The sequence below is a fragment of the Rhinolophus sinicus genome, chromosome X (assembly GCF_036562045.2).
Source record: "Rhinolophus sinicus isolate RSC01 chromosome X, ASM3656204v1, whole genome shotgun sequence".
NCBI lineage: Eukaryota > Metazoa > Chordata > Mammalia > Chiroptera > Rhinolophidae > Rhinolophus > Rhinolophus sinicus.
This window is the reverse complement of record NC_133768.1, coordinates 110,979,982-111,007,588: the sequence shown is the minus strand read 5'-3', so window position 1 is coordinate 111,007,588 and position 27,607 is coordinate 110,979,982. Positions and strand designations below refer to the sequence as shown.

The 27,607-nt window shown below is 54.0% G+C and overlaps 1 protein-coding gene across 3 annotated transcripts; it reads left to right on the top strand.

Annotated features, from left to right (window-relative positions):
* Positions 1–247: 247 nt before the first annotated feature.
* BCAP31 (B cell receptor associated protein 31) lies at positions 248–26,064 on the top strand. 3 transcript variants are annotated; one of them, XM_019755134.2, is made up of 8 exons: positions 248–403; positions 1,509–1,641; positions 3,121–3,221; positions 8,108–8,255; positions 22,452–22,587; positions 23,543–23,660; positions 24,435–24,535; positions 25,661–26,064. In XM_019755134.2, the coding sequence occupies exons 2-8, from the start codon at positions 1,550–1,552 to the stop codon at positions 25,697–25,699; spliced, it is 735 nt and encodes a 244-aa protein (XP_019610693.1). In that variant the 5' UTR covers positions 248–403; positions 1,509–1,549; the 3' UTR covers positions 25,700–26,064. The 3 variants fall into 3 exon arrangements, with proteins under 3 accessions (XP_019610693.1, XP_019610692.1, XP_074180190.1); XM_019755133.2 differs by having other exon boundaries at positions 295–425; XM_074324089.1 differs by lacking the exon at positions 248–403 and adding an exon at positions 1,011–1,031.
* Positions 26,065–27,607: the final 1,543 nt, after the last annotated feature.

Here is a 27,607-nt window from a genome sequence, read left to right as displayed (position 1 = left end):
GAGGAGGCGGAGGAGGGGCGGGAGGCGGAGCTCGGGTGCAAGGCTTCCCACCCCGTTCTTGCCCCACGGTCGGGCCCCGCCCCCTTCCCAGACCACAGAGACTTGGGAGGACCGCGCGGGCTAGAGAAGCGGCCCCTCTTGTTCCCGCCAAGGCCCCGCCCCTCTCCCTGCGCGCCCGAAGCGCCGCTTCTTCTCCAGTCCTGGGCGTTGGCGCCTCGGCTCGGGGAGGCGGGGTGGAAAGCGGCCGTGGGCGGAACCTTCGGGTCTTCTCTCCGGTTGGGGAAGGGGCAAGGCCTTGCGAGCGCTTCCGGTTTCCGGCTGCGGGGGAAGGGGTGGGGCCAAGGCCCGAGTAGGAGAGTTTGGCGGCAGCGGCTAGGCGTGCGAGGTGTCTGTGGGAAGCTCGGTGAGCCGGGCCGCGCGCCTGGGTGGGTTCCGGGGTCGCCGATGTCTCCCAGCCCCTCTACGACGGAAAGCGGCGGGCAGCCCCGGAGGCCCGGGGGCGCAGGGCTGAAGGCCGAGCCGGGAGTGCGGAGGCAGGGGCGGGTTGGGGAAAGTCGGAGTGGCGGCGGGTGGAGCTGGACTTTGGTGGTGTCAGGGGCGGCCGCGGGGGGCGGTGGCGAAGCCCCTCCGGAGGAGTCGCCGGGATGGGACTTGGGGAGGGCGTGCCAGGCCAGGGCCATGTCGGGGGGTCGCGCGCGGCGGTTCCTGAGCCAGGTGGGCACTGTGGCTGACCAGGGCTGCCAGGAGGAGCTCCTCTGGCTTCTGAGGACAGCTTCTTCTAGAACTTTCTCTAGATGAGTCCGTGAGGTGCTTAGTGGAGACCTGCATTTGCTCTTGGCCCCGATTCCCGCCCTCTAGGAGTCGCTCTTCTGGGCTTTTTGAGGTACTTCTAGTCCTCCAGCCCCATCGGAGGCAGACGCGGCGGCAGTCGGAAGGCCTGTTAGCCTCCGCTCTAGCCCCAGAGGGAGCTGCTGCGTTTTTTCAGCCCCGTTGGAAAGGGCTGGGAGGGAAGGGCCTCCTGTTTTCCCCAGGTGGGGGGGGGGGCGCCTCGGCTTTCGGAGAAAGTGCGTTGTTGAAATATTGCCGCCTCTGGGCTGCCTAGGAGCTGGGAACCTCTGCCGCAGAGCTCCCGGTGGCTAGGGAGGGGGAGCGGGCCTGATGGGTGTTGAGAATTTCCTCTGTCTCTGTAATCTTCCCTTCTGTCTGTGTCATCTTCTTTATTAAAAAACGCGTTCTCACTTAAACAGGCATAAGGAGTGTCTTGGGGAAAGAGGAATTGTCCAGAAAAGGTGGCCCTGGAGTGTTAACACACTTACTAGGGGGTAGCAAAGTCACTCCGCCCTTTCAAGTGGCAGTTGGTCGGCCATTTGAGCACTATTGTCAAGTCTCCCTGCTGAATCAAGCGCCTTTTCAGCCAGTGCTTTAAAGACTCTGGAGTCGAATGCTGGGGTACAGGGTAGCATGGCGTTCCAGCTCTCATGATTCCTGTTCCTTCTGTGCCCTGTCAGGAAACAAGCTCCCATCTCCCAGTTGGAAACCTAGCAACAGGATGAGTCTGCAGTGGACTGCAGTTGCCACCTTCCTCTATGCAGAGGTCTTTGCTGTGCTGCTTCTCTGCATTCCCTTCATTTCACCCAAAAGGTATGGATGGCCTGTGGAGGAAGGAGGCAAGCAAGTAAGAGCCCTGTAGCTTATGTGTGCAAAGTTGGTGGACCCTGGAAATGGGGCCAGACAGAAACAGGTAGAACCTGTCGGGGTGGGGGTGGCAGGGGTTGTGTTTACCACTGCCAACCTTCCACACCATTCTGCTTTGTCACATCTTGCCGAGTTCCTTTACTGTGTACCCTGTCTCCCGGTCTTGAGAATGCCCCAAAGGGGAGAAGACCTAGCTCTGATTACGGTTCTGGGAATGATGCCCTCCTGCCTTCCCTTGGGTCCCTGAGGTTCAGGGGATGGCAGTGTGGGATCCGGAAGACGTGCACCATGGAGATAGGTTGTTGCTGATTTAGTGACTTCTGTCCTCCTAGCTAGTCGCGCTGGCATTGTGTAGTAGCCTCATGAGCATTACTCAGCCCACGAAGGGTGAAGCAATAATCCCTTTCGGTGAACAGAGGGCCTGTTAAAAGTTAATTGGAAATTAATTTTTAATTACATATAATATATATGAACACATTGTTCTGACTTAAAATAGAATGTTACCAATAAGGCTGAGTCTCCACAGCTACTTTTTAAAACCGTTTTTAGTGAAAAATACAGACACCTGCTGTGATGCAATCGGCAGTATCCTAAGGACTGCCTAAGGACTATTCTCACCAAAAGCCAGAGCTGAATCTTCACAGCTCATACAGCTCAGAGGAAATGGCAGAGACAGAGGCCCCTTTGGAGCTGCAATCTGGGAAGCTTTGTAGGGCAAACAACTTATTGTCGGCAAAAAGTAAATTGGGAAAGGAAATAAAAGAGGGTGTGGGAAGGGGGAACTTATAGAATGAGAGATATAAGATACTTCTCAACTCATTGCAGAATCAGAAGCTTGTTGGTATGGATTCAAATAAAGCAGTTATTAAAAAATGCAACAATTAGACTCTGGGATTCTGACTGATAATGAGGGATTTTTACTGATTTTCTGGAGGTTTGGTGATGGCATTGTGATTACATTAACCATTTCCGAAGGTTCTCTGATAGAGGTACATTCTGAAGTATTTGTGGAGGGAAGAGGAGGGAGGTTGGATCTGCTTCATGATAACCCAGGGTGGTAGGAGTCTAGGTGAATCAAGATTGGTCACATGGAAAAACAGCTTAAAGAAATAATGTATATGTGGCAAGCATTTTGAGTACCACATAGCGGAATGTCATGGAAAGGAAGTTTCCCATTTCCTTCCTCAGAGACTACCAGTGTTTAAGGCGGGTTTTCTATCAATTTCTGCACATGGGCAAGCATCTTTCTTAAAACACTCTTGAGTGACTATCATACATTGGAAAATTGCAAGCCGCTGAGGCTGAGCCCGGATGGGATATTCGGCCCCTGGGGAAGATGGCAAAACGGGGTGTCTGTTCTCAAGGCCCAGATCCCAAGTGTGTGTTCTTTCTCTTCAGCCCCTGTCCTTTTTGTTTTCTTCACAGATGGCAGAAGATTTTCAAATCCCGCCTGGTGCAGTTGGTGGTGACCTATGGCAACACCTTCTTTGTGGTTCTCATTGTCATTCTTGTGCTGCTGGTCATTGGTGAGTGAGCTGTGGCTGAGGGCAGCCACCTGGCCTAGACCCTTTGCCATGTTCCACACGTAGTGCACAGCTTTGGCTTTTCAGACACAGGCCACGTGAGTGCCCCTGTCTTCGTCTTGGAGAAGAGGCTCTCTTCATCCGTGAGGCGGGTCCTGCTGGCAGGCTCACTTTGACCAGCAGTCTTCATGGACCCTACGACGACCACCTCATGTCTCTGGGGCTGCTCCTTGGGTCGTTGCAGCACTGAAACCAAGGGAAGCTAACTGGCCCATGCTGACCTTGGTCTAAGTAGTACTTCTCTCAAATTACTTAGCCGCATCAGTCTCCCCCTCGATGCCTGAAATAGGCTCCAAATAGGGGACTGAGTGACCAACTAGACAGGGAGCCTAGCTGGGAAGGAAGCTGCCGTGTCCTGTAGTATAGAGGGGACCAAGAGGTCTGTCTGGCAGCGTATCTAGGGAGCAGATCCCAGACCTCTCTGGATCTGGGTCAAACTTGAGGTCTTTTCAGGTCCTTCTAGCTCTGAAGTTCTATAAAGCCCTCATTGAGGCGTGTCCCAGCAGGGGCTTGAAAGATAAACTGGTCCCATGGCACGCTCAGGGATGGGGCCTGGGGCCAGGTGGCGCAGAGATGGAAGGCAAACATTTTGCGATGTGGTGGTGGCGTGATTGTTCAGAGACCAGAGGTATCAGTGCAGCTTTCGGCTGGCTGTTAAATGTGAGTTTTGCTGTGGTTACTGATCAAAACGTCCCCTGTTTGGACTCCCAAGTATTGACTTGGCCCTGCTACAGACAGCGGTCCTGTCTCTAAGGTGTGATGGTTGCTTACGCCCCAAGTACTTGTCTCCCCGATCCCCAGCAGGGGGTGGGAGGCCAGGGGGCCAGAGTTTAGGGAAACTTGCGCACCCACTAGCTTCAGCGTTAGGCATTTCTCCTTCCTAATGTTTTGGGCCTGACGAGATATGTTCAGGCATGACTGCTTCAGACCACGTGCTGCCTACCCATTCCCAGCCATATAGGGTTGGGTGCCAGCTGCCTGCATACCTTGCTATTGAAATACTTGGCAAGTCCCGGAGAGGTAGCTCTTTTCAATCAGGGTGGAGGGAAGTGAAGGGAGCAACCTCTGACCCTGCCAGGGGTAGGGAATATGCACATCATCCCCGGAGCGGGAAAAGCCAGGCTTTTCATGTGCTTTTGCTTTTGGATGTGGGGTGGGGTGAGAATTGGGGCAGGGAAGGACTGTGCCAGGCTGTTCCGTCAGGGTCTCGCTCCTCTGCAAACCAGACTCCACAAGCTCTCCATTTCCTAGCACAGCTGAGTGGGCCAGGGAGTCCTTTGCAGAACCCAATGGTTAGCAAAGGCGCCATTCTTTTTTGGAGTCAGGGAAGTGTTCGAAAGGTCTAGAGAGACATCTGAGTGTGATGACAGGCTGCTTCCTACCCTAACGGTAAGAAGCGTAATCTAGAGAGGTCTGCAGTGGTTTCTACAAATATGTTTGCTAGTAGCAAATACTAGGGAAAGGTGATGGGCATACCAGCTAGAGCTGCAGTCCTGGCTGGCCCCTGGTCTTCACTGGGAGGGGCCTACGGCAGATCTGACTGGGGAGTGGGTGATGAGGGTCTAGGGTCAACCGCCCTGGGCCAGAGGCCTGAGATAGGGAGGGCAGCCCCCCGCTGCATGCCTTGGGCCAGTGTGGTGTAACACCCTCATCCCCAGTCTGCGCTTTGTCATCGGCCAAGGTGTCCTTAAGGTGGTGGGGTTCCTGGATACAGACAACTGTAGACAAACATGCTTTTCTTATTGCAAAAAGAACATTTTTAAAAATTCAGAAATTGAATCCAGAAAGGTAAAGTCTCCCATCATCCCATGTCTCACAGGTACTCCTCATTAATGCTTCATTGTACGTTTCCATAGGCATTTTCTATGCTGATGTCTTTATTCATTTACTACACACTGTTTAAGATTATGCATTTTTCCACTTCCTGTGTCTTAGACATCTTTTTACAGCAGTCTCATTCTTTTTAAAGACTGTAATATAGTCGTCCCTTGGGATCCATGGGGGATTGGTTCCAGGACTCCTGTGAAGACCAAAATCCGTCAATGCTGACTCAGTCCCTTATGTAAAATGGTATGGTATTTGCATATAACCTATGCGTCACCTTCCGTGTACATTAAATCATCTCTAGATTACTTACCATATATAATACGAGTAATGCCATGTAAATAGTTGTTATACTGTATTGTTTAGAGCATAATGACTCTAAGGAAAAAGGCAGTACATGTTCAGTACAGACACAGCCATAGTAGGCCTAACTACATAATACCCGGCAGCAGTGGAACATCTGTTTTCCAAATATTTTTGATCCTCATTTGGTAGAATCCACAAACGCAGAACCCACGGATGAGGAAGGCCGACTTTGTAGGCTCACCTCAGAGAGTGTGGGTTTGGTTCCAGACCGCTGCAATAAAGTGGATGTGGCAGTAAAGCGAGTCACACAATTGTTTTTGGTTTCCCAGTACATATAAGTTATGCTTATACTACACTAGTCTGTTGAGCGTGCAGTAGCACTATGTCTATAAAAATAATGTACGTACTTTAAAAATAATTTACTGCTAAAAAGTGCTACCATCACCTGAGCCTTTTTGCTGGTGGAGGGTCTTGCCTCAGTGTTGTGAACTCACTATCTGTGAAGTGCAGTGAAGTGCAATGAAACGAAGTATGCCTGTATTCTCGCCTATGGTTATACTGTAATTCCTTCTTTGTAGGCATCCTAATAGCATTGCACATTTATGCAAGTGCTTCTGTAGGGTAAATGCAGAGAGGTGGAATTGATGAGTCCAAGGGCATGAACATTTTAAATTCTGTCTTAGTTTGGGCTGTTGTGACAAAAATACCATAGGCTGGGTGGCTTAAACAACAGACATTTATTTCTCACGGTTCTGGAGGCTGGAAGTGTAGGATCAAGGTGCCAGCAGAATCGTGTCGGTGAGGGCCCTCTTCCCAGTTCGTAGATAACTGCCTTCTTGCTGCGTCCTCACATGGCAGAAGGGGGTGAGAGAGCTCTGTGGGGGTCCCTGTGATAAGGGCACTAATCCATTCATGAGTGCCTTGCATCATGACTTCATCCCCTCCCAAAGGCCCCATCTCCTAATACCACCCCCTTGGGGGTTAGGATTCCACACAGGAACATGCAGTCCGTAGCAAATGGGTGAGTTGCCCATTTTACACGCCTGCTAGTAGTGTTGGCGAGCGCTCACTTCATGATACAAATTTAACACTGAGGCACTGGTAAGGAGAGGCAGACTTTTGTAACATAAGATCAGCTTAACAAACAAACAGTTGCAAACCAGGAGTTAAGAACCAAACAATACCCATATAGTGACACCTTGCTCCTCTTCTGTGGGAGTCTGTCAATGGCTTTCGTTAGGAAGGTCTTCATGAACCCACTTAAAAAGAGGTCTCGGAGGTGGGCAGAACGCAGTCAGTATGGGATGGTTCCATTTCTACTTTACACACGTGTAGGTGTAAACTAGAGTACTGTACGTCTAACAGCGGATCTCAGGAGCAGAGGCTGTTAACCATTCAACAGTTATTTGCATGCCCTTGTGTGTCCAGAACTGTGCTAGGCCCTGGAAATAGAGTAGGCAAGATTTCTGTCCTCCTGGAGTTTGTAATCTAATTTGGGGGAGATGGACAATAAACCTGTAATTAGGGTAATTTCAGATACGGGTGTGTATTACCAGGAAAATGACATAGGGTAATGTGACTGAAAGTGACAGCTTGAGATGAGATGGCCGCAAATTCTGTACCCTGCTAGAGGTGATTCTCTTTTGGGATTCTTTTTCCACATTTCTGGAATGTTTGAACTTTATTTATTTATTTATTTATTAAAATATTTTTTTAAAGATTTTATTGGGGAAGGGGAACAGGACTTTGTTGGGGAACAGTGTGTACTTCCAGGCCTTTTTTCAAGTCAAGTTGTTGTCTTTTCAGTCTTAGTTGTGGAGGGCGCAGCTCAGCTCCAGGTCCAGTTGCTGTTTTCTAGTTGTAGGGGGCGCAGCCCACCATCCCTTGCGGGAGTTGAAAGGGCAACCTTGTGTTTGAGAGGACGCGCTCCAACCAACCTGAGCCATTCTGGAGCTCAGCAGCAGCTCAGCTCAAGGTGCCATGTTCAATTTTAGTTGCAGGGTCCGCTGCCCACCATCCCTTGCGGGACTGCAGGAGTTGAACTGGCAACCTTGTGGTTGAGAGCCCACTGGCCCATGTGGGAATCGAACCTACAGCCTTTGGTGTTAGGAGCACGGAGCTCTAACCGCCTGAGCCACCGGGCGGGCTGGCCCATGTTTGAACTTTTGATGAGCACAAATTCCTTTTGTGATGCGAATAAAACAGTTTAAATAACAAAACCCGTTAAAAGCTTAGAAATGAAAACCTTTTAATCTTTAGCAGGCATCCTCTGGTTCTCACCTCCTAGGCAGCTCACACCTCCTTAGCAGGCATTTCCATAAACAGGACTGGCTTATCAGCAGGGTGGCTGACAGCAGGCCCGACTTGAGATAAACAGAAACAGACATTGGGGGGACCTGGGAAAAGGGAGCTGCTCCTGGCCAGCAGTGCCTCAGACTTGGTTAGCATCTTGACACAGAGGAAGCTTGTGGCCTGGGTAGAATGGGGCCAGTGAGGGATGTGAGCAAAGCTGCAGGAGAGAAAGGGTCTGAGGGCAGAGCTCTGACAGGCATCCCCCCAGGTGTGTGTAGGGGGGGAAGTAATGGGAGATGGTTTGAGGTAAGCAAGGCCACCCCAACTCACACCGCCTGTCTCAGCTGCACAGCCGGACTCATCTGAGCGGCAGCTAAACTCTGTGTCTCTTCTCTGCTCCACCACAGACGCTGTACGTGAGATCCGGAAGTATGATGACGTGACAGAGAAGGTGAACCTCCAGAACAACCCTGGGGCCATGGAACACTTCCACATGAAGCTTTTCCGTGCCCAGAGGAATCTCTACATTGCCGGCTTTTCCTTGCTGCTGTCCTTGTGAGTGGGGTGGGGTGAGGGGAGCCCTGGGCTAGGCTGTGACTTAGGGCCTTGAACTAGAGGCCTGTCTGTGTTAGGGAACCACACAGTTTCCCCAGAGGCCCCCACTTTTCCTCTTGACCTCCAGAGGCAGCGTGGAGAGCGGGAAAGGACTGACCAGAAGGTCAAAAGACCTGATTTCTGGTTCTGTCATAACTTGCCACATGCTCTTTTAGGGCAAATGCATTAGCAATTCATTTTATGTACCTAGTGTGAAGTAAAGGATGAGACGTTTCCCTCCTCTGGGAGAGGCCCTTTGGAGTCCAGCTTAAAATGGACCAGTGAAAGGGGCTTTTGGTGTATGGGGTCCTGCTCTGAGAAGAGTGGGTGGAAATGGCACGAGCGGGCTGAGATCAACCCTGTCCCCAGGACCTTCCCAGAAGTTAGACCTGTCACAGGAGCATATTGTGCTCCATGGCAGTTTGAGTATTTCTGGGTTGGCTTTTTTGTTTGTATATAGTTTTGTGTTTGGTAAGACTGAATGCCTTGATCAGGGCCCGGGAGTGGCTTGTTGGGCAAGACTAGACTGATAGAAAGCGCCTGTTTGAGCTCGGGGCAGGTTTATTGCCCCTTGCTTACAGGGGTTCGAATTGGGGGCCTGGCTGTTCTCAAGCATGCTGACTGGCAGGGGGCAGACGTCGTGCTCAGACCACGTGCTTCCGGAGCATTGGGAAGAGGTTCGCCGTGAGGTTGCTCAGAAGCACGGTGACAATGTGGATCCTTCGGCTAGGCTCTCCCACCGCCCGTCACCTGGGCGTCCTTCTCCTCTAGGCATCAGAATGACTACCTGTCTGGGCTTCAGGTTTTCAGGAGAAAAGTCTGTTGCCTCAGTGAGCCTGCCCTCTCTGGCTCAAAGTTGGAAAGTGGTGGGGGTAGCGCTGGAACAGGCAGGTAGCTCTTCATGGTGAGCTGTCTGATCAGAGTCAGAAAGTAAGAAGGCTGGGAGGAGTCAGACACAGACCCTAGATTTTTAGGCTTTCAGGAAGCTCTGTAAAAGATGGTCTCGTGGGCTGAGGCCGAAAGGGAGGCAGGTCCAGAGGACCAGGTGTCAAAAACACCTGCACGGGAGCTGAGGGGAGGGGGGACACAATGACGCCACGTGTCCGAGGGACCACAGAGGTGCTCAGGGCTCCTCAGCCAGTTCAGATCTCATCTGAAAGATAGAAAGAACAGGAAGAAAAGTAAGGACTAAGGACTGCCCCAGAAGAGCACACAGAGCTTCAGAATAGTATTGGGAAAGGGAAAGCTGTCAGTGAGCCCTGGGCTGGGAAACATGGTAGGACCTGGGGAGAAGATAGTCCCCTTGGTGTTTCTGTATCCAGTAAAGAATGGCAGGCAGAAGTCAAGGGTAAGGTAAGCATTGGGATGAGAGGATTGAAATCCCAGGAGAGCGAGGGTACATTGGCGTGTCCAGCTTCTCTAAATGACTTAGCTTCCGCTTGGACTTGATGACATTATGTCCACAGGCTCTTGGGCTTGTTTGTAGATGGAATTGCTATCCTTGAGGAATTTATTACAGGGCCAGCCAGATTCTGGAAGACTGCAGACAGGCAAGCATCCCAGTTTTCAAAGGAGAGAGAGGGTAGATGAGACAGTAACTAGAATGGGAGAGTCTGACTGTTCTCAAGCCATGGTCTAGAAAGAAAATCTTGTGTGCTTTCAGAGAAAAGAGGCATCGTTGACGACGACTGTGAATTCCTAGGGAGCCACTTATCTCAGTCTTCCCCTGCCTTCTGTCGAGCTAGTGTATGTGGATTTTCAGTAGAATGATTGCCAGGCTCCTATTAAATTCTTAGGGACCAGATGCTGAAGTGTGGGCCAGGTAGGCACTGGCGTAATTGTCATTGGGTGGGGTCCTAACTCCCAGGAGTGAATGCCCTGTGGATCAGCTCCATCCAAACAGACACCTCAGGGCTTGGTCTCCACCTCCCGACCCACTCAGTGTTCTCTGCTGAGGATGGTTGTCATGGTGAGCAGATGCAGGAAGAGATGGAAGCTAAGAGGAAGTCAACAGCAGGTAGGTTAGCTACCGCTCAGAATCCTTGGCTGTCTAGACGGGTTGACCAGTGAGGCCGACTCAGATGCTCTTGTAATTCTGCTCTGTTCTCTATCGTATTACCGTGTTTCCCCGAAAATAAGCGCTAGCTGGACCGTGAGCTGTACTGCGTCTTTTGGAGCAAAAACTAATACAAGGCCTGCTATTATGTTACATTTATTATGTTATGTTATGTTATATTATATTATATTATATGAGACCCAATTTTATATAAGACCTGGTATTCTATATATTATATTATTTATTATATAAAACCTGGTCTTATAGTAAATAAGACCAGGTCTTATATTAATTTTTGCTCCAAAAGCCACATTAGCGCTCATGGTCCAGCTCGGTCTTATTTTCGGGGAAACACGGTAGCTGCCTCCCTCACTTTGCTGTGGCCTCTCCATTAGACAAGCACGTAAGGCTTTGTCAAATTCCATTTTAAACCTGTCGGACACTGTAACTTCTTGGGCCTGGTTGTTCTAGCAACCACACGTCACAGTGAAAAGGTGCCTCGCTGTGTGTGCCACACCCTCTGGTGTCCCTGTCCAATAGCTGATCAAAACAGGACGTATATAGTCCTCCATAGTCTAGGGGTCAGGTCCTACGTGATGGCTGTGGCCCTGGAGCTTCTGTCTTTGCACAACATTAGCCATAGAAATGTTCTTGTCCAAACCTGGTGTCCACACAGCCCATATGCGGCTTGTAGGAAACACTTTAAAAACAAAACTGTCATCTTTGTTATTCTGAGTACAAAAGTTATACCTGTTCATTGTAAAATAGAGCCCCCCAAACTTCAAATAATATAGAAATGTCAGGTGAGAGTGAGCACCCTGGAGTCCTATCCCCAGAGACAGCTACAGGTAATAATTGGGTTGTTTCTGAACTTTTAAAAAATAGTCTTTTCCATCATGTGTAAGTTTTCTCTTACAAGTGCCATGGATTTTTTTTTCCTCTGCTTTGGCTTACCTTTTTTACCCAACAGTTTATCCTGGCGATTTTTCCAAATGACTCACACAGACCCCTCTTATTCTTCTTAATGGTCGTGTAGCGTTCTGTCATGTGAGGGGACTGTCGTGTTTTTAATCATTTCCCTGCTGACAGATGTGTGAGCTGGTTTGAAATGTTTTTACTACTAAAAAACCACTCTCCCCCCTTGGTGTTTTCTGGTCTGTTGTCTCATACATTACGTTTCTTTTCTCTTTCTTTCTATTTTCCTTAAGTTTTTTATTTTTATTTGTTTTATTATTTTATTTTAAATTTATTTTATTTTTCAATTGAAGTTGACATGTAATACTACATTAGTTTTAGGTGCACAACATAGTGAGTAGACGTATGTGTATAACCTAGGAGGTTACCTAAGAGGTGATCACCCCGGTAAATCTGGCACCTTGTTGCTCTAAGTGTGGCCTGTCGCCCAGCAGCCTTGGCAGGACCTGGGGGCTTGTCGGAAATGCACACCCGCAGGCCCACTCCTGGCCAGCTGACTCCATGCGCATTAGCGCTTGGCTGGCGCTGCTCTGGCACATCTCCCCATGTGCACTGCCCCAGAGGGCACTGGCGGACAGCAGTTCTGGCGGCATGCCAGGGGCCCACTACCTGGGGTAGGGTTCATCTAGGCCTAGACACGGTCTGCAGTATTTAACCCCGGGGAGTATTCTCGCTCTCCTCACATACCTGGCTGGTTCTCTCAGAAACCATGCTGTGTACCCGGAAGTTTTTAAAGTCCTTTCTAGGATGCCTTTTCTCATCTGTCAGCACACACTGTCTGCCCTGCGTGGCGGGCTAATCTCTTCATCAGCTTATGTGCCCCTCTGCACCTTTGTACGTGTTCTTTTACGAGCCACTGACTCTTGTTAGCTGCCTGCAAGCCTGTGTGAAAGAACGAGAAAGAGATGTGTCTCTCCTCTTTTGCTTTAGTGGATCAAATTAGATTGTATCATGGGAATTGTTTTTGGGGCCCCACTCATGGTCTTAGCTTAATAAACATTTGAGTGTTATTCTACATGAGACAGTGCTGGTTATTGCCACAGAAAGAAGAAAGCAGAGTAGTTGAGGGGAGACGAGCACACGAATAGCCCTCACTGCACTGTATTGCAGCACCCGGCATCACATCACTAGTGCGCGGCTCCACACATGCTAGGTGCCTGCGCTTAGGAAGGCTGGCATCGTAGGGTGAAGGGCACGGAATCAGAAAGCAGGAGACTGGAGTCCCCAGGCCAGCGCTGCTGCTTCAGCAGCTGTGTATCTTTGCATAAGCATCTCCCCTCTGTCACCCTAAGTATCCTCATCTATTCAAAGAAGGGCTCATCTTAAAGACTGGACGGCTGTGTGGCCTCACCTTTGTGTGAGGGAGCTGTTTATGTGGATCCTTTGGGTGCTGGCCCTGCTCGAAGCCAGTAAGGACTTTCATAACCCTTCATAATTCTGAGGGCCATTACAAATGGAGAAGGGCAGCCCAAAAGAGACGGAGCAGCCTGAGTTGCCCAGCGTCTAAGTGGTCAAGCCCGAGCTCGTGCCTAGTTCCGAGCCCCTGTTGGCATCCCATCTTGTTTGCATTGGTGTGAGCTGTTAGATCATGGGTTTCCAGCCTGCCTCTCACAGTAGGCCCGGTGGTGGGCTAACTGCTTATTCCCTGAGTAGTCACTGCCTGACTTTGGTAGGAAGCTGCCTGTGCGGTCTGGAAGCTGAGCTCTCCCTGCTGTGTCCTCCTTACTAGTCTTAGTTTTGTGAGTCTGATCACGTTAACCTCTTGTCCCTTTTTAAAATTTATTTATTTTTTTAAAAAGATTTTATTGGGGAAGGGGAACAGGACTTTATTGGGGAACAGTGTGTACTTCCAGGCCTTTTTTCCAAGTCAAGTTGTTGTCCTTTCAATCTTAGTTATGGAGGGTGCCGTTCAGCTTCAAGTTGTTGTCCTTTCAGTCTTAGTTGTGGAGGGCGCAGCTCAGCTCCAGGTCCAGTTGCCGTTTTCTAGTTGCAGGGGGCACAGCCCACCATCCCTTGCGGGAGTCGAACCGGCAACCTTGTGGTTGAGAGGACGCACTCCAACCAACTGAGCCATCTGGGAGCTCAGTGGCAGCTCAGCTCGAGGTGCCATGTTCAATCTTAGTTGCAGGGGTCGCTGCCCACCATCCCTTGTAGGACTCGAGGAATTGAACTGGCAACCTTGTGGTTGAGAGCCCACTGGCCCATGTGGGAATCGAACCGGCAGCCTTCGGAGTTAGGAGCACGGAGCTCTAACCGTGTGAACCACCGGGCCGGCCCCTTCTTGTCCCTTTTCTACAGCTGAAGGTTATTAACTCACCTGGTAGCACACAGTCATTGGAGGAAGATGAGGCTTCCATAAGTAAACAAATGAGAAGTACTCTGAAATGCTTCAGTAACCACTGGTGACATACGCCTTTGCTGTATATCTTTCTAGACTTTTCTATGCCTAACAGCAGATACCACTTGTTAAGCATTCTCTGTGCTAGGCACATATTAATCCTTACGATAGCTCTGCGAAGAAGAAACTGAGGTTCTGAGTTCAGAAGCCTCTCCCAACTTCCCAGAGCTGGTCTTCAGCAGAGCTGAGAACTCACACTTCGGATAATGGGACCGTAGCATCTAGCTACTTTCCCTACAGAATCCACATGCTTCTTATAAACAGGGTCGAGCTGTAACTGCCACGTGGGAACTTGCATTTTCCACTGACCTTACCATGAGCATTGCTCTGGGACAACCCGTCTGTCTGTCCAGCATTCTTAACGTGTCTAACCAGTTCCCCACTGGCAAACACCACGCCCCCCTCCTCTGTTTTCCTGATACCAGAAACAGTGGGAAAGTCCTGTGAACTGTCATTTTGTGCCTGCTTCAGCTCGGCCAGGCTCTGTGGGCCTCGTGATCCTGTTCCAAGGGCCCATTTCCCTCTTCTCTGTTTGCACACATCTCACTGGCAGGCACTGACGCCGTGCCTGAACCTCGTGGGTGGTGGCTGAGTTTGAGGAAGTGGGGTTGAGCAAGGTAGACGGGGCCAGGGGTGGCGGAAGACGGGCTGGCGGGTTCTGAAGGCGTTCATACCTGACCTCTGCGGGGTAGAGGTGTGTTTCTCCGGGGGCGCTGCTCCACGGTCAGAGTTGTATGTTCCTGTTGGGTGACAGTGCATGGGATGGAGTGGAGCCCAAGTTGGGGGTCGCAGAAGTGAGAGACGCTGGCAGCTGATCCAGGCTGTGGTAGCATGGGGTGCAAGTGGGGTCAGGTTTGACAAAGGGGAGGAGCTAGCAGGGATGCGAACCTATGGGCTGAGGTGGTCGTGATTCTGCTGTAGGCATCTGCAGAGTGTCAGCGCTGCGAGAACTCAGAGGACTGGCTGCACACATGCACGTACGCACTCACACACGCATGCACACACAGGAGGGAAGGGAGCCAAGAGGCCCACAGGAAGGAACAAGGAAATCGGGGTCGAGGAGGGGAGGCTCAGCAGGACGGCATGCTGTCTTGGCCCAGAAGCCTGGCAGCGCGCTGCCCCTCCTTCTGTCTCATCCCATGTGATCCCCTGCTCCTGTGGGTTTTTCTAATTGGGGCAAAATACATGCGACGTCACATTGATCATCTGGACCACTTCTGAGCATACAGGTCAATAGTGTTGAGTCTGTGCATACCTCGGACCGCCAGCCTCCAGGGCTGACCTTGCAAAACTGAAATTGTCCCTGTTCCACAGCCTCGGGGGCTCCTCCTGAGTGCTGTTTCCTGTGTCCTGGGAACCAGTGGCACGGCGGGTCTTCCTGCTGCCAGCCTTGCTTCCCCAGCTAAGTGACCTTTCTGTCATGTCAAACCCATCCCACCACCCCTTGCTTCCAGTGCCTTCAGAGCACCTTTGGCGGAAAGGTCTGGCCCCAGATCCTCAGGGCTGTGACTGCTCCCTGGGTCGGGTCTGGATCTATTACTGAGTAGTCACTGGCTAGCCGTGTGACCTCAGGTAAGTCACTTATGCTTTCTGAACCTTTTCTCTTGCCTGTAGGGCAGGGATGGGGATACCTCTTCGAGGGGGCTTAGTGTGACGATTGAGGTGACAGGTCATGGTCGCAGCATCGTGCCTAGCACTTGGGGAGTGGTTGATAAGCGGGAGCTGTTACCAGTATCACCCTGAGGAGTTACAGCGTTTTGTGGGATTTTTCCCACTTGTGTGCTATGCTGTGTTGGCCTGAGTATGGAGTGGCTTTTAGGGGCCTTATGTTCCATGCTGGGCATGAGGTGGTGGCAGAGGAGAGTGGGACAGAGAGGAAAGGTACTGCAGCAACAACAGAGGGTTGGGGGGAAGGGCTTCCCCAGACAGAGGCTGAACAAGAGTTGGAGGCAGGCAAGGTGAGCTGTCCTCGGGGTCCTGGGCATCCAGATGGATGATGCCAGGGAGTTCTCACCCCAGGATGGGCTGTTCGCTGATCAGTGTAGAAAATGCAAACAACTGAGAGACAGGATAGAAAAATGGTGCCCCATGAATGGCACCCAGCTTCAGCAGCGAATGTCTCCTGGAAGTCTCATTTTATCTACCCTCCCCTACTGTCCCTTGCAGGGTTTTGCTTTTGTTTTTTACAGTTGATTTGTTTCAGTTGGTGTCTAGGTAAGATATCTAAGGGGTTTTGAAACCTGGTGCCTGGCCCTCCCCAAAGCCAGTGACTTTGGGGGGGACCACTGCTGGAGAAGGCCTTCAGTCCCACTCGATCTGTCTGTCAGCTGCCATCATTTTTTAAGAATACAAATAGAATAGCACTTCAGATCTAGGCACTGCTAAGAGCCTTTCTATAAGTCCATTGATTTCTAGTCCCCACCACGCCAGGCTCACCCCATCTGCAGTAGTGTGCCCGTGTCCTATGGGTGCTGGGCCTAGAAGGGGCACTGATGACAGGTCTCCAATAAAGTGGCCCAGTTTCCTCTGAAGAATCCAAGACGGACCACCTGACACGCATCAGAATGTGCGTTGGCTTCTTTGAAACTACAGATTGTCTGCTCAGCTACTTGATGTGAGCCGAAAAATTATCTTCCTCACACTCAGAAAACAAACAGTGCATGACCTCCTTGGAGACTTGGTGCCAAGCAAACAGGGCTGCTTCCTGAGTCCAAGGTCATCGGAAGCGTGCCATTCCAGGAAAGCCCCTTTCTCTCAGTGCCCCAAAATGCCAGCCTGTGAGGCCTAAAGGCAGAAGCTGAGGGAGTGGAGAGCGGGATTTGGGATGGGAAGGAACCAAAGGGCTCCTCCATCCACCCTGGCCCAGACGGCAAGGTGGAAATGCCCTTCGCTGCGAGGAGTGTCGCTGGTGTAGCTGAGGAGCTGGATGTTTCATTTCATGTAGTGTTTTAATTTATTTGAACCGGAAAGGTCACATGTGGCTGGTGACCTCCATATTGGACAGCATAGCTGAAGCCACCTCTTGTCCTTCACTTTGTTCACCTCCTCCAGACTCTGAGCGTGACAGGTCACCTGCTGGAGGCACTGTCGTGTTTCCTTTGGACTCTAGGACCACGCGGGCACATCCAGGGGTAACAGCTCCCTCCCTTCCACTGTCTTCAGGGTAACTTCTCCAGTAACTAGATGGAATAGCTTTGCCTAGGTTGTCTGACCTCCTTCAGTTGCTCTCTGTCCCCCAGTTTGCACAGAATCCTTCGGCTGGTTTCAAGAAGGCGCATGACAGAAACCGCAGAAACACAGCTTGCTCCTGTCCACTGTCTCTTCAGCTCAAGAGGGTGGAGGACAGGCAGAGGCTAGGAGGACTGGCCACGTGCCCCTGCCCCCTCCCTCTCCAGCTGGCTTCACTGTCAGAGTGGCCGGTCGCTACCTGGGTTGTCAGTTGAAGTTGCCACAAGGGCATTTCTCCCTCCCCATTTTCTATAATCTGTGTGCTCCAGGGCTAAGAGGAAAGCCTCACCATACTGGGGTAGTGGGGTAGCGCTACAGGAAGATTGTCCCTGGGTCTTTTTAAAAAAATTTTTCTCCCCCTTCTTCCACCTCCCCCGCCCCCATTCTGGTTCAAGCCGTTGTTTCTCAGTCTATTGTGTAGGACACAGCTCCCTGGCCCATGCTGGTGTTATAAGCCTTGCACTCCCCTGGCTGAGGCAGTCGGTTGCCGGTCGGTTGTCAGTCACTCACGGCAGCTGTCGCCAGCTGCCGGCTGCTCATGATGGCCGCTCCTGGCAGCACCCGGTAGCCCAGCCCGTGGCAGCTCACAGCAGCCCATGCCGACCTCTGACCTCCAGCTGCTCACAGCAGCCCAGCTCCAGGGAGAGCCGTTGTTCACAATCTTAGCTGTAGAGGGTGCAGCTCATTGGCCCACGTGGGAATCAAATCGGTGTCCTCGGCGTTAGGAGCACAGTGGCGTTAGGAGCAAGGCGTTCCAACCACCTGAGCCACCGGGCCGGCCCTCCCTGGATGTTTTCGAGTGAACTTTTCTTTCTCCGCTTTGCTGCCTCTTTATTTTCACGACTCTGGGCTCTTCAGAGAGTGTTTCCTGGGGCGGCTTCTGCCCTGTTATTACTTTATGCCTGAAGCCCTTCTTGGGGCATCACCTGGCTTTTGGTTCCTTGCCAGGGCAGCTCCTGTTTTCCTGGACAGCTGGGGCAGGTTCACCCAGAATCCACCCGCCCTGCGGAGCCCTGCCTGGGGCAGGGCCGTAGTCATCCTGGAGAGTCAACAGGTGGCACTGTGACATCAGCTTCCGACTTGGACAGTGGCAGCGGGATGAAGGGGAGCTGTTTGCCTTGCATGTCCTGTGGTGGGGTCCTGAGGGTTGAGTGACCCAACTCACCTGAGGGCATGGCACCCAGGAGATGCCTGGTAAATACTAAGTGGGCAGGATCAGCAACAGGAATGGGGGTCCACCAGAACCATAGAATATTCCGGTCGGTACTTGGGAGCAGGGCCTTCCCCCTTGCTCCTGCCCACTTCATGTTGAGCCCACAAGAGGGAGACAGGATTGGTGCAAAGCACATAGGAAGCACGTCTCCCCCACTTGATATGGTTGGCCCTGTTTCTCTAGTGTCCATTAAGAGATTCGCTTTCTCTAGCCTTCTCGTGTTTGTTCAACCTTGTTATAAAAGCACGAGAGCCCCACTCAGTGTCCAAAAACATCTTACGGAGAAAGGCAAGTTGAATTCAGGTATTTGGGGATGACGTTTGTCTGCCAAGGATACATCTGGATTCTCTCAAGGCTCATGTGCTGGCGTCTCCTTCTGTCACAGGGCCTAGACCCCGGGGCCCTCTGTCAGCCCCGTACCTTGGGGAAATCCCTCTGGCTCATGAGTTCCGACCTGTTGTCTGGAAACATATCGCTAAGAGCAGTTACGTACATAGCCGTACTTGGGCGGTAGATAGAGAATGATGGACGCCAACTGGCAAGAGAGGGGGAAGCAGTACCGCAAGCTTTCCTCCAGGCTGAAATCTCCTGGGCTGTTGAGACTCGGGAAGTCTGAAGCTCAGCGCCTTCCAGTGTGGGCCGGGTGGAGACTCAGCACTGAGGGGACACTCAGAAGGGCACATGGATATATCTGGGAGGAGCTGGGGGTAGAGGGTCACAGGGGTAGTGTTGGAGCTGGACCGTGATGGGTAAGTTGAGGGCAGACACGAGCAGAGGGCCTATTGTGTGAGGGGCAGTGAGATATTCTAGAAGGGCGGCTCCTCGGCAGGCCTAGTTGGCCTGCTAGGGAGCACTGCTTTTGGCTTAGCCTGGGGCCCTGCGGCCTCGGGCCAGGGCACTGGGCTCTGTCCCCGGCTGTAGTGAAGCGTTTCCCTGAGAGCCTTCTCAGCTACCGCAGCAGTCGTAAGTCTGGCTTCCCATCCACATGGGTCTGACGTGGTGCCTTCCTGCTGCTGTTTCCTGTCACCCTATTGCTCAACTGGCGAGCTCGGTGTCTGCCTGGGTTCCCTTCTGTGTGGCTGGGTCAGGGGAGAGCCAGGGCTCCAGACCGCATGCAGCCCTGGCCCGAGGTGCAGTCTCATACATGGGAGGGGGAGGTTTTCTTTCCAAGACCGTGGAGGATCTAGAGCTCAAAGGTGCAATCCCTGGCCTGAAGGTGTTGCTGTCTGGGCAGCCAGCAAAGGAACAGATGATGCAGACAGATGAGGAGGAGAACAAGTGAGAACAGTGCTGCCAGATGAGCGACACGAGAGGTTTTTGGTGGGGCAGGTGGTGATTGAGCTGGGTCCTGAGTCATCAGCAAGAGTTAGCAAATAGAAGGGGAGGGACCATTTCAGACCGGAGGGCTGAGTGCAGTGGCATGGAGACAAGGCAAGTACGAACCTGGCGTGTTCCAAGAAGAGCCAGTGGTTTGGTGTTACTAGAGCAGAGGGCCAGGTGCCAGCCGAAGGCCCAGGGAAGGTGTTGGAGGGATCGAAGCAGAGGGGTGACGATCAATTTTTCCTGGAGAAAGATTACTCTGGCTTTCTGCAGGGCATGGATTGCAAAGCTGTAGGTCATAGGGAGGGAGGAGACCCGTTAGCAGCTGTCAGAATCACCCCGGAAAGAAGTGGTGAGGGCCCTCCCTGTTGGCGGGTCACTCTGTCTGGAGGTGATGGGATAGGAGTAGGCGATGGCTGGGGCTAAGGTGATAGATACGCAGGCCCAAGAGCTCAGGGCACAGGGCAATCGCCCTCACGCACAGGCTGAGTTGGGCGTGTCTGGGGGACACCAAGGAACCGCCGTCTAGTCAGCAGTGGGTGTCAGGGTCTGGGCTGAGGTAAATGGTCAGGGAGAAGACTGGCGGGTGGCCGGGGCTGCTTGAATCAAGGGCAGCGGCGGGGGGGGGGGGGAACTTGTCAGCTGCCCCAAGTGCTGCAGAGCGAGCGCCCCCAGGACTTCAGGGCATTCCTTGGATTGGGCGCTTATGGCATCGGTGGGCCTGCTGGCGGCTTGACCAGCTATATCCTCGGCTGGCATAGGTTGAGGAATGTAGGGAGGAGGAAAGGAGGGGCTGGGGTTGGTAGGAAGGACAGTGGTGAGGGGTGAGGTTCCTGGAGGGAAGAGTTACCCAGAATCTTCCTGGGCTGGATTGCAGGAACAGGTCTAACAGGAAGGGAGAAGACGTGGATGGCATAAAAGATGTGGGGGCTGGGGGGTGCCTGCTCTGCACTGAGGGGGAGACCCTGATTAAGGCTGTGAGCTAAGGTGGGGGTCTGGTAGTCCCCGGCTTCAAGAGGGCCCTCGACCTCTCTTGTGCTGGGTTCTCTGTTTGCCTGAGCCCGTGTTGGCACCCCTGGTGCCCTATAGCTGGGGATGGGCTGGGAAGGCACAGAGACGAGATGGGCCCCTGCTGTGTTGCTGCTGTCCTCGCTGCCACCCCTACCCTGGGCCCAGCCTCCCTAGAGTGACAGCCGTGGTCACCCTCAGCGCTGCTGGAGTCCTGCCCGAGTCAGCTGCCTATCCAGCTTGTTGGGGGGAGGGGAGGGGAAGTGTCACCCTTGGATTTGCCTCTATGTGTTTGCCTGCTGGGTCCGCCAGGTGGCACACGTGCCTTCCCCCGTCCCCTACTCCAGCTGGGGATCGGCCTGAGCGCTCTGCTGGGAGGTTGGGGCTTGTCAGACTTGCCTTTCTTTCTGGGCCCCTCCAGTGACTTCTGCTGCCGCTGAGTCAGGCGCATTGCTGCTTTCTGGCTTCTGGGGTGCTCAGGCGCTCCCTTCATGTTCGGGGCTCCAGCCCAGTGGGGGGCAGGCTGGTGGGCAGTCAAGGGCTGAGACAGGGAAACCTGAGCCCTGGGCCACGAGGTCCCGGCCGCTAATTTTAGAGAGCACATGTCACTGGAAACTCTCCCATCGTGCCAGGAACCAGTGGCTTGGCTCTCCCTATACTGCCAGGGGCCCCTGGAACCTGTCCCCAAACCAGGAAGCATGGTGGGCATCTCACGGTTCCTGGAGTCTGCTCCCTAAGTGCTTGTTCCTGACGGGGGTTCAGCCAGGGCCCAGGCTTCTTGGGCACATCCAGGTCCCGACCTGGAAATTGCCAGGTTCTGGACCCTCAGGCCTGGGTGTCCTGTCAACAGAAGCTTGCCTTGTTTGCTTTCTTGTCCGCTTGGGCCAGCTGAGCAGTATGTGTCCATGAAAACCCCACGAAGGCTTTCTGGTAGGGCCGGAGTGCATGGCCTGGCCTGGGAGTGGGCCTGAACCAAGCAGTGTCTTGCCCTCTTCCCCAGGGTCTCTGCACACCTGAGCTACAGCTGGCCTGGGCCCCTGTCCCAGGTATGTGGGGAAAGTCATCCCATCTGTCTCCATCCCTCAGTGTTGACCGTTTGAGCTGTGCCTTTCTCAAGGGTGGCTTCCAGGAAATGGAGCAGCTTGTGCCCCTAGCGGCAGCCTGTTTGCCTCTCGTGGCTGCTCTTGCCCTGATTCTTCATTTCTGGCCCCCGTGCCCCAGAGGACCTCAGTGTGGCAATGTTATCCAACAGATGAGTTCTGGCAGCGGCCTGCAGAGTGCGTTTGGGAAGGGAGTGGGGAGAGAAGAGTCATGTCCATCTCTCGGCGTGGGAGCCCTGGAAATTCAGAATGTGTGGTGGTTCCTAGCTTGGGCCTTGGTTGGGCAGACAGGAATTGGGCATTCCACCTGTGTCCATTTCTGGCTCTTGACTTTGACCAGTTGCTTCAGCCTGTTGAGCCTGTTTCTCCTGTGTGGAAAGGGGATGGTGATCGCCCCTACCTCACAGGGTGGGTGTGAGGATTTGGATGGCTTGTTGGAAGTGCCCTCAGGCACTAGCTGCTCTTGTTTACCAGGGTGAGCCTGGCCTCGCAGTGAGGAAGATGGCGCTGCTGTGGCTTCCCTGGCACGTCCAGGTCCTGACCTGGAAAGTGCCGGGTTCCAGGCCCTCGGGCTGTAGCTCGCCTGGCCTGCGCATCCAGTCAGGCTGCTACTTCCTGTGCCTGCTGTTCAAGGCAGTGTTCATCATTGTGGTGCAGAGCACAGCTCCTGGTCTACCTTTCCTCTCATGTTGCCAGAGCCAGGCCGGTGGCGTCTTGCTTGGCTGCCCCGGCAATCCAAGAGGGCAGGTCTAGGCTGGAGGCAGGCGTGGGGCGGGAGCAACCAAGGCAAGTTCATGCCAGCAATTTTCCCTTCTTTTTTCTTTGCTCACTTCTCCCTTCTTTTTGTAAACAATCACAGCCTGCTTAGACGCCTGGTGACTCTCATATCCCAGCAGGCCACGCTGCTGGCCTCCAATGAAGCCTTTAAAAAGCAGGCAGAGAGTGCTAGCGAGGCGGCCAAGAAGTACATGGAAGAGAATGACCTGCTGAAGAAGGTGAGTTCTGCCTGCCTGACCCCACCATGTGACATTCTTTATGGGCCACAGTGGCCACTGTGAGCCTATCAGTGACACTGCGCTTGTTGGAAAAGCCCAGGAGTTGTGAGGAGGGGTAAAGGGGCAGTTGTCGGTGGTGGCGTGTGCGGGAGGGGTCTAGGGGACTGGGAGGGAGAGAGAGTGCCCTTGCTGCTCCCTCACCTCTCCCTGCTGTGCAGGCCGGACTCTTCCCTCATAAAACTCACTCCTCCGTGAGCCGAGCCCTGCCCTATGACCTGTGGGCAAGTTAGCAGGGAAGAACATTGCTGTCAGCTGGGGATGAGGCAGGGACAGGGTGTGGCCAGTCCTAGAAGGCCTGTGACAAGAGGTGAGGTGTGAGCCAAGCTGGGAAGGAGGCGGATGGACTTGGATTCTGAGGCAGGATAGAGCTGGACGGGCAGAGGCAAGTTCAGGGATCCTTGGCCAGAGTGAACTGTGGAGCCTGGGGAGAGGAAGAAGGGGCATCGGTCACTTGGGCGTGACTGGCAGCAATCCTAGATGAAAGCAAATTGCGTCATTGGATGGCCTGGTAAACTCAGAGGAGCTGCTAAGAAAGGAGGCAGGGCTGGGGGCCAGGGTGGCAGGGCATGTGGTCTGTGAGCTGTAGCAGGTGGCCCTGCTGGCCCTGGTCTTTGCCTGGTGGCTAGGAGGAAGCAGTGGCCCAGTTCTATGCTGACATTTCCGAAGGGGCAAGTGCCCAGGGCAGCTTCAGGAATCACAGCTCAGTGGAGAGGATGGTGTTGGAGTGTCTCCCTCCCTCCCTCCCCCCTCCCTCCCTCCCTCCCTCCCTCCCTCCCCCCTACCCCTCCCCCCTTTGCCCCTTCCCTCCCTCCCTCCCTCTCTCCCTCCCTCCCTCTCTCCCTCCCTCCCTCTCTCCCTCCCTCCCAAGTAACCAGGCCTTTGGCGCTCTTCCTAGGAAAGTTCTGTTGATGGAGTTGGGTTAAGCGCCAGGGAGGTGAAGTTGGAGTTAGCGAACAGTGACCTGCAGGCGGATGTGAAGAAGCTGAAGGATGAGCTGGCCGCCACCAAGCACAGTGAGCAGTGTCCTCAGGGTCCCCTGGCTCCCACAAGTCCGCAGCCTCCACTGGTGGCTGCCACTGCTCTGGTGCCAAAGTATTAATAACCCACTTGCACTCGGGCTAGCTGGGTGACAACAAATGGCACCCTGCTCATCCTGCTCATACACAGTTGGTGGGGCTCATTGGTTTATCAGCGCACATGGGGTCCCGCTAAGGAGAGCCCAGGGAGCCCCAGAGCCTGTAGACTAACTTGGGAGCCTCGCACCCGGTGCCAGGCATGGGGCACGGGCATCATCACCAGGGGCCTTGTGGGTAGGGAGGGAAAGGACTCAGGAGGCTAAATCAGAGCTGGTTGCGATATTCCCAAAAACTCCACTGCGAGTTCCCGGGCGCTCCCTTCCTGAAGGTCTCTCCCAACATGTCTCTTGTTCTCAGCTTCCAGGCTGGGATTCTGCTCCCTGCCTCCTGCTCTCACTGCCGACATTTTCGGAATGCTTGTCCCATGCCCTCAAGACTCCCTGAAGTCACCCCTGGCAAGAGCTACTTGGGGCCTTTTCATTAAAGGGGCTGGGGGGTGTCCTCGGTATTTTTCTGCTTCCAGCTTTGTTGGCCAACTCCCTCATTTTAGGGGCTCTCAAGGCAGCGGGCAAAGGAGCTTCCTTGAGAGGAGTGGTCTAGACCTCACTGGGGACAGATTCAGGGGTACATCTGGTGTGTCCAGCCAGCTGGCTTTTCCCCCCAATCCCCATCTTTTCATTGTCCTTTCTTCATCACTTGACTCACTTGCAGAACTAGAGAAAGCTGAGAACGAGGTTGTGGCCATGCGGAAGCAGTCCGAGGGTCTGGCCAAGGAATACGACCGCCTGCTGGAGATGCACACGAAGCTGCAGGTGCGCGTGCCTCCGCCTGCTCCCCCTCTGTGCTGGGGGGGGGGGGCGCTGTCCTCCTGTGGCTGCAGGCCTTTGGAGAGGGGAGCTGCTCGCTGCTGCTCCCCCTTTCCTCCTCCGTCACTGCTGAGTCGGAGTCTAGAGAAGAACCTGCCAGCAGTGGCGGTCTGGGCCCAGCAGCTGGAGCCCTTTCTTGGGCGGGAGAGGTGTGGCCTGGCAGAGGGTGGCCGCTTACTAAGGGGGCCTTGGCAGTGGGGTTGGCCTCATGCCCAGCACCAGGGCTGTTGAGAGGAGCGCCTTCCCTTCTGTGGTCCCCGGTCCATGGTGTGGGGCCCCTGACTCCAGCCCACGTCCTCTGAAGGGGTGCCATCGAGAACCGGGCAAAGACATACAGGGGAAGCTCCAGCACTGGCTGCCGGCCTTCCCTCCATAGGGGCTGCAGGGGGACGTGGGGGCAAAAAGCTTGGAACACGCTTCCCCTCCGCCTGCCCCCAGCAGGTGCTAGTCTGCTGCCACCTACGTGCCCGGGCCTGGTCTGAGTCCTCAGACTGGCTGCTTCTGGAAGCTCACGTGGCCTGGAAATCAGGCATGAGGACCAGGTGTAAACACTCCTAAGTTCTATTAGGTTGATGCAAAAGTAATTGTGGTTTAAGAGTTTAAAAATAATTGCAAAAACCACAGTTTTGCATTAACCTAATAATAGCTTGCCTTGGCACTTGGCAGCCCATGTTTGGGTACCAGAGTGGGCAGAGAGGGAGGAGCCAGCCCCCAGAGGGGGCTGATGCCCTTGGCATAGGGCAGGCTCCCTGGCAGGAACTAGAGGTGTGGAGAATGGGGAAGAGCCTCACCTGGGTCTTGGAAGGGCCTCGAAAGCCAAGGCTGCCAGGAGCATGAGGACAGGGCTAGGGTGGGGCCCAAGAGGAGGTGTTGGTGCAGGTTAGGCCTTTGTCAGAGCGAGGCTACTCCCACCCTTGCAGGCCTTTGGGTGCTGCTGAGGGGTTCCTTGTTCGCCTGGACAACTGTCCTTTGGGGAAAAGGCGCCTTCCTGGGCCTCTGGAGTGGAGGGGCTCGAGGGTGAAGGTGGGGAGTGCGCCAATCCAGTGCTTTGCGATTTTTGTCCCTTTTCAGGCAACAATAGATGGTCCCACGGACAAGAAGGAGGAGTGAGCGCTGTCCTCCCTGCCTGTGGCCGTGGCCTGGCTCACGCTCGCTGTTTCCTGAGAGTCAGGCCTCCCTTGGTACTTGCACTTCGCACTCCTCACACTGCTTACAGTTCCTTGTTCTCCCAGCACCCCACAGGGGACCGGGGTTTCCACCCGCTCAGGATGAGCTTGCTGCCGGCCTGGCCGTTCAGGAGCCAGGCGGGCACCTGAATTCCTCTCGGTGGGGCTTGCTTCCCACCGGGTTGAGCCTCTTTTTGTGTTGTGCATTGATATTTGGAGCTCCAAGGGCCCTTTCCTCTGGTCCTGCAGGAGGGTGGGTGAAGCAGGCAGAGTAGACTTTTCCTTGGGGGCAATAAACGTTAAGATGTATCCGTGGTGTGTGCATATAACTGAAGTCGCAAGGAGGCCTCTTTCTCCCCCTCCCTGGAGTGAGCAGCTCTGACAGAGACCCCCCGCCCCATCTTTGTCCTTTCTGGTGTTTCCTTTCAACTTGTTCTAACCCTTAAAGGGCACCCCATCCCAGGCTGGGCCCAGATAAACACTTGCCCTCTACCTTTTCACCTCCTGCTCCCCGGGCCGGGCTCCACTTTATGGCTCCTTGGGGTGTCTGTCCTGTGGGTCTCCCTGGGGGTTGGCCGCTGGGCCCAGGGGGAGCTTGGGAGACTCAGTGAACTGCTGGGGCTTCCAGGTGGCAGCTTCGCCTGCCTCCTCTGGGTCCTGTTGGTCACATTTAGGACAGATAGAACCTGGCAGAGTGCCAGCAGTCACTCCCTGCCTCCCCCCCCCCCCGCGAAGGTTTGCAGAATGGCCTCTGAGTAATGCCAGCTGAGAGGAGACTCGCCCTTGGCAGTGACCTCCTGTTAGCCCAGGGCAGAGCCAGGCGGAGGGGAGGGCCTCCGGGCGGGTTGGCGTGCTGCCCTGAGAACATGGCGGACGCACCAGCCTGCTGGGAGAGCCTGCCCTTCCAGCCCACCACCCCTGGGTGTTCCCCTCGGCTGGCTTCGGCAGGTGGCCACCACCAAGCAGGGTCTAGTGCTCAGGGCCAGCCTGAGAGCTGGAGCAGGGGTGGCTGGGGCTGCCGGTCCTGAGAACTAGGCAGGGGGCTGGGTCAGCAAGTGGGGGTACTTTCTTTTGGAATTAGGGGGTCCCCTGAAGATGGTGGTGCTGATGGCCAGCCTTGTGCTCCTGCTCCTCCTGCCCCGGCCAGGCCTGGGCTGGTGGCTCCCGTCTCCGGTGTCCCTTCCCCACCTCTCCCAAGGTGGTACCTGTTGGGGAGAGGCCATGGGAGTCACCCTCCGGTTGCTATGCCAAGGTTGAAGGCTCTTCCTGCTTTTCCAGGAAGTGTTCTCTGACAGCCTCGGTCTCCCTGAGCTCACCCTTCTCCAAACTTCTAGAGGCCAGAGTCCAAACTGTGCCTTCGGGTTCTTCCCTGGCCAGCCCAGGTGGCCTCGTAAGTCCCCTGGGCACCTGGCCCCAGGCCAGGCAGAGAGGAGCAAGCTGTGCAGTGGGCGGGGGCTGGGGGGATGAGACAGCCAAGTGGGCGACAGAGTCAGGTGGAGAACGGGGTGCCTGCCCAGCCTAGACTGGAGGACCGACCATGGGACCCAGCCCCTCAGGCCTGTCGTCAGTGCCCTTTTCCTCCAGCAGCCTTGTACTCTGAGGGGAACTACCCCAGCGATCCATTTCCTCCTTGTGTCCCACTTAGATTGCCAGTCCCTGTGTTACAAGCCCCTACTGCTGGGGCAGTGTCCTGTAAATGGTGCCCGCCCACAGCTCTCCTGGTCCCTGCCAAGCAGTCCAACCTCTGTCAAGTTCTCTGTGATGCTGATGTTATTCAGAGTTTTTGGGTGGTATTGTGGCAGGTGGCGCAGAAGCTATTTGGCAAGAGGTGACAAAGACCTGAGCCAAGGCA

Coding starts and splice junctions, on each gene's coding strand:
- BCAP31 (XM_019755134.2), top strand. CDS start 1,550: ATGAGTCTGCAGTGGACTGCAGTTGCCACCTTCCTCTATGCAGAGGTC. Junction 8,256..22,451: donor TTTTCCTTGCTGCTGTCCTT/GTGAGTGGGGTG, acceptor AAACAATCACAG/CCTGCTTAGACGCCTGGTGA. Junction 24,536..25,660: donor AGATGCACACGAAGCTGCAG/GTGCGCGTGCCT, acceptor GTCCCTTTTCAG/GCAACAATAGATGGTCCCAC.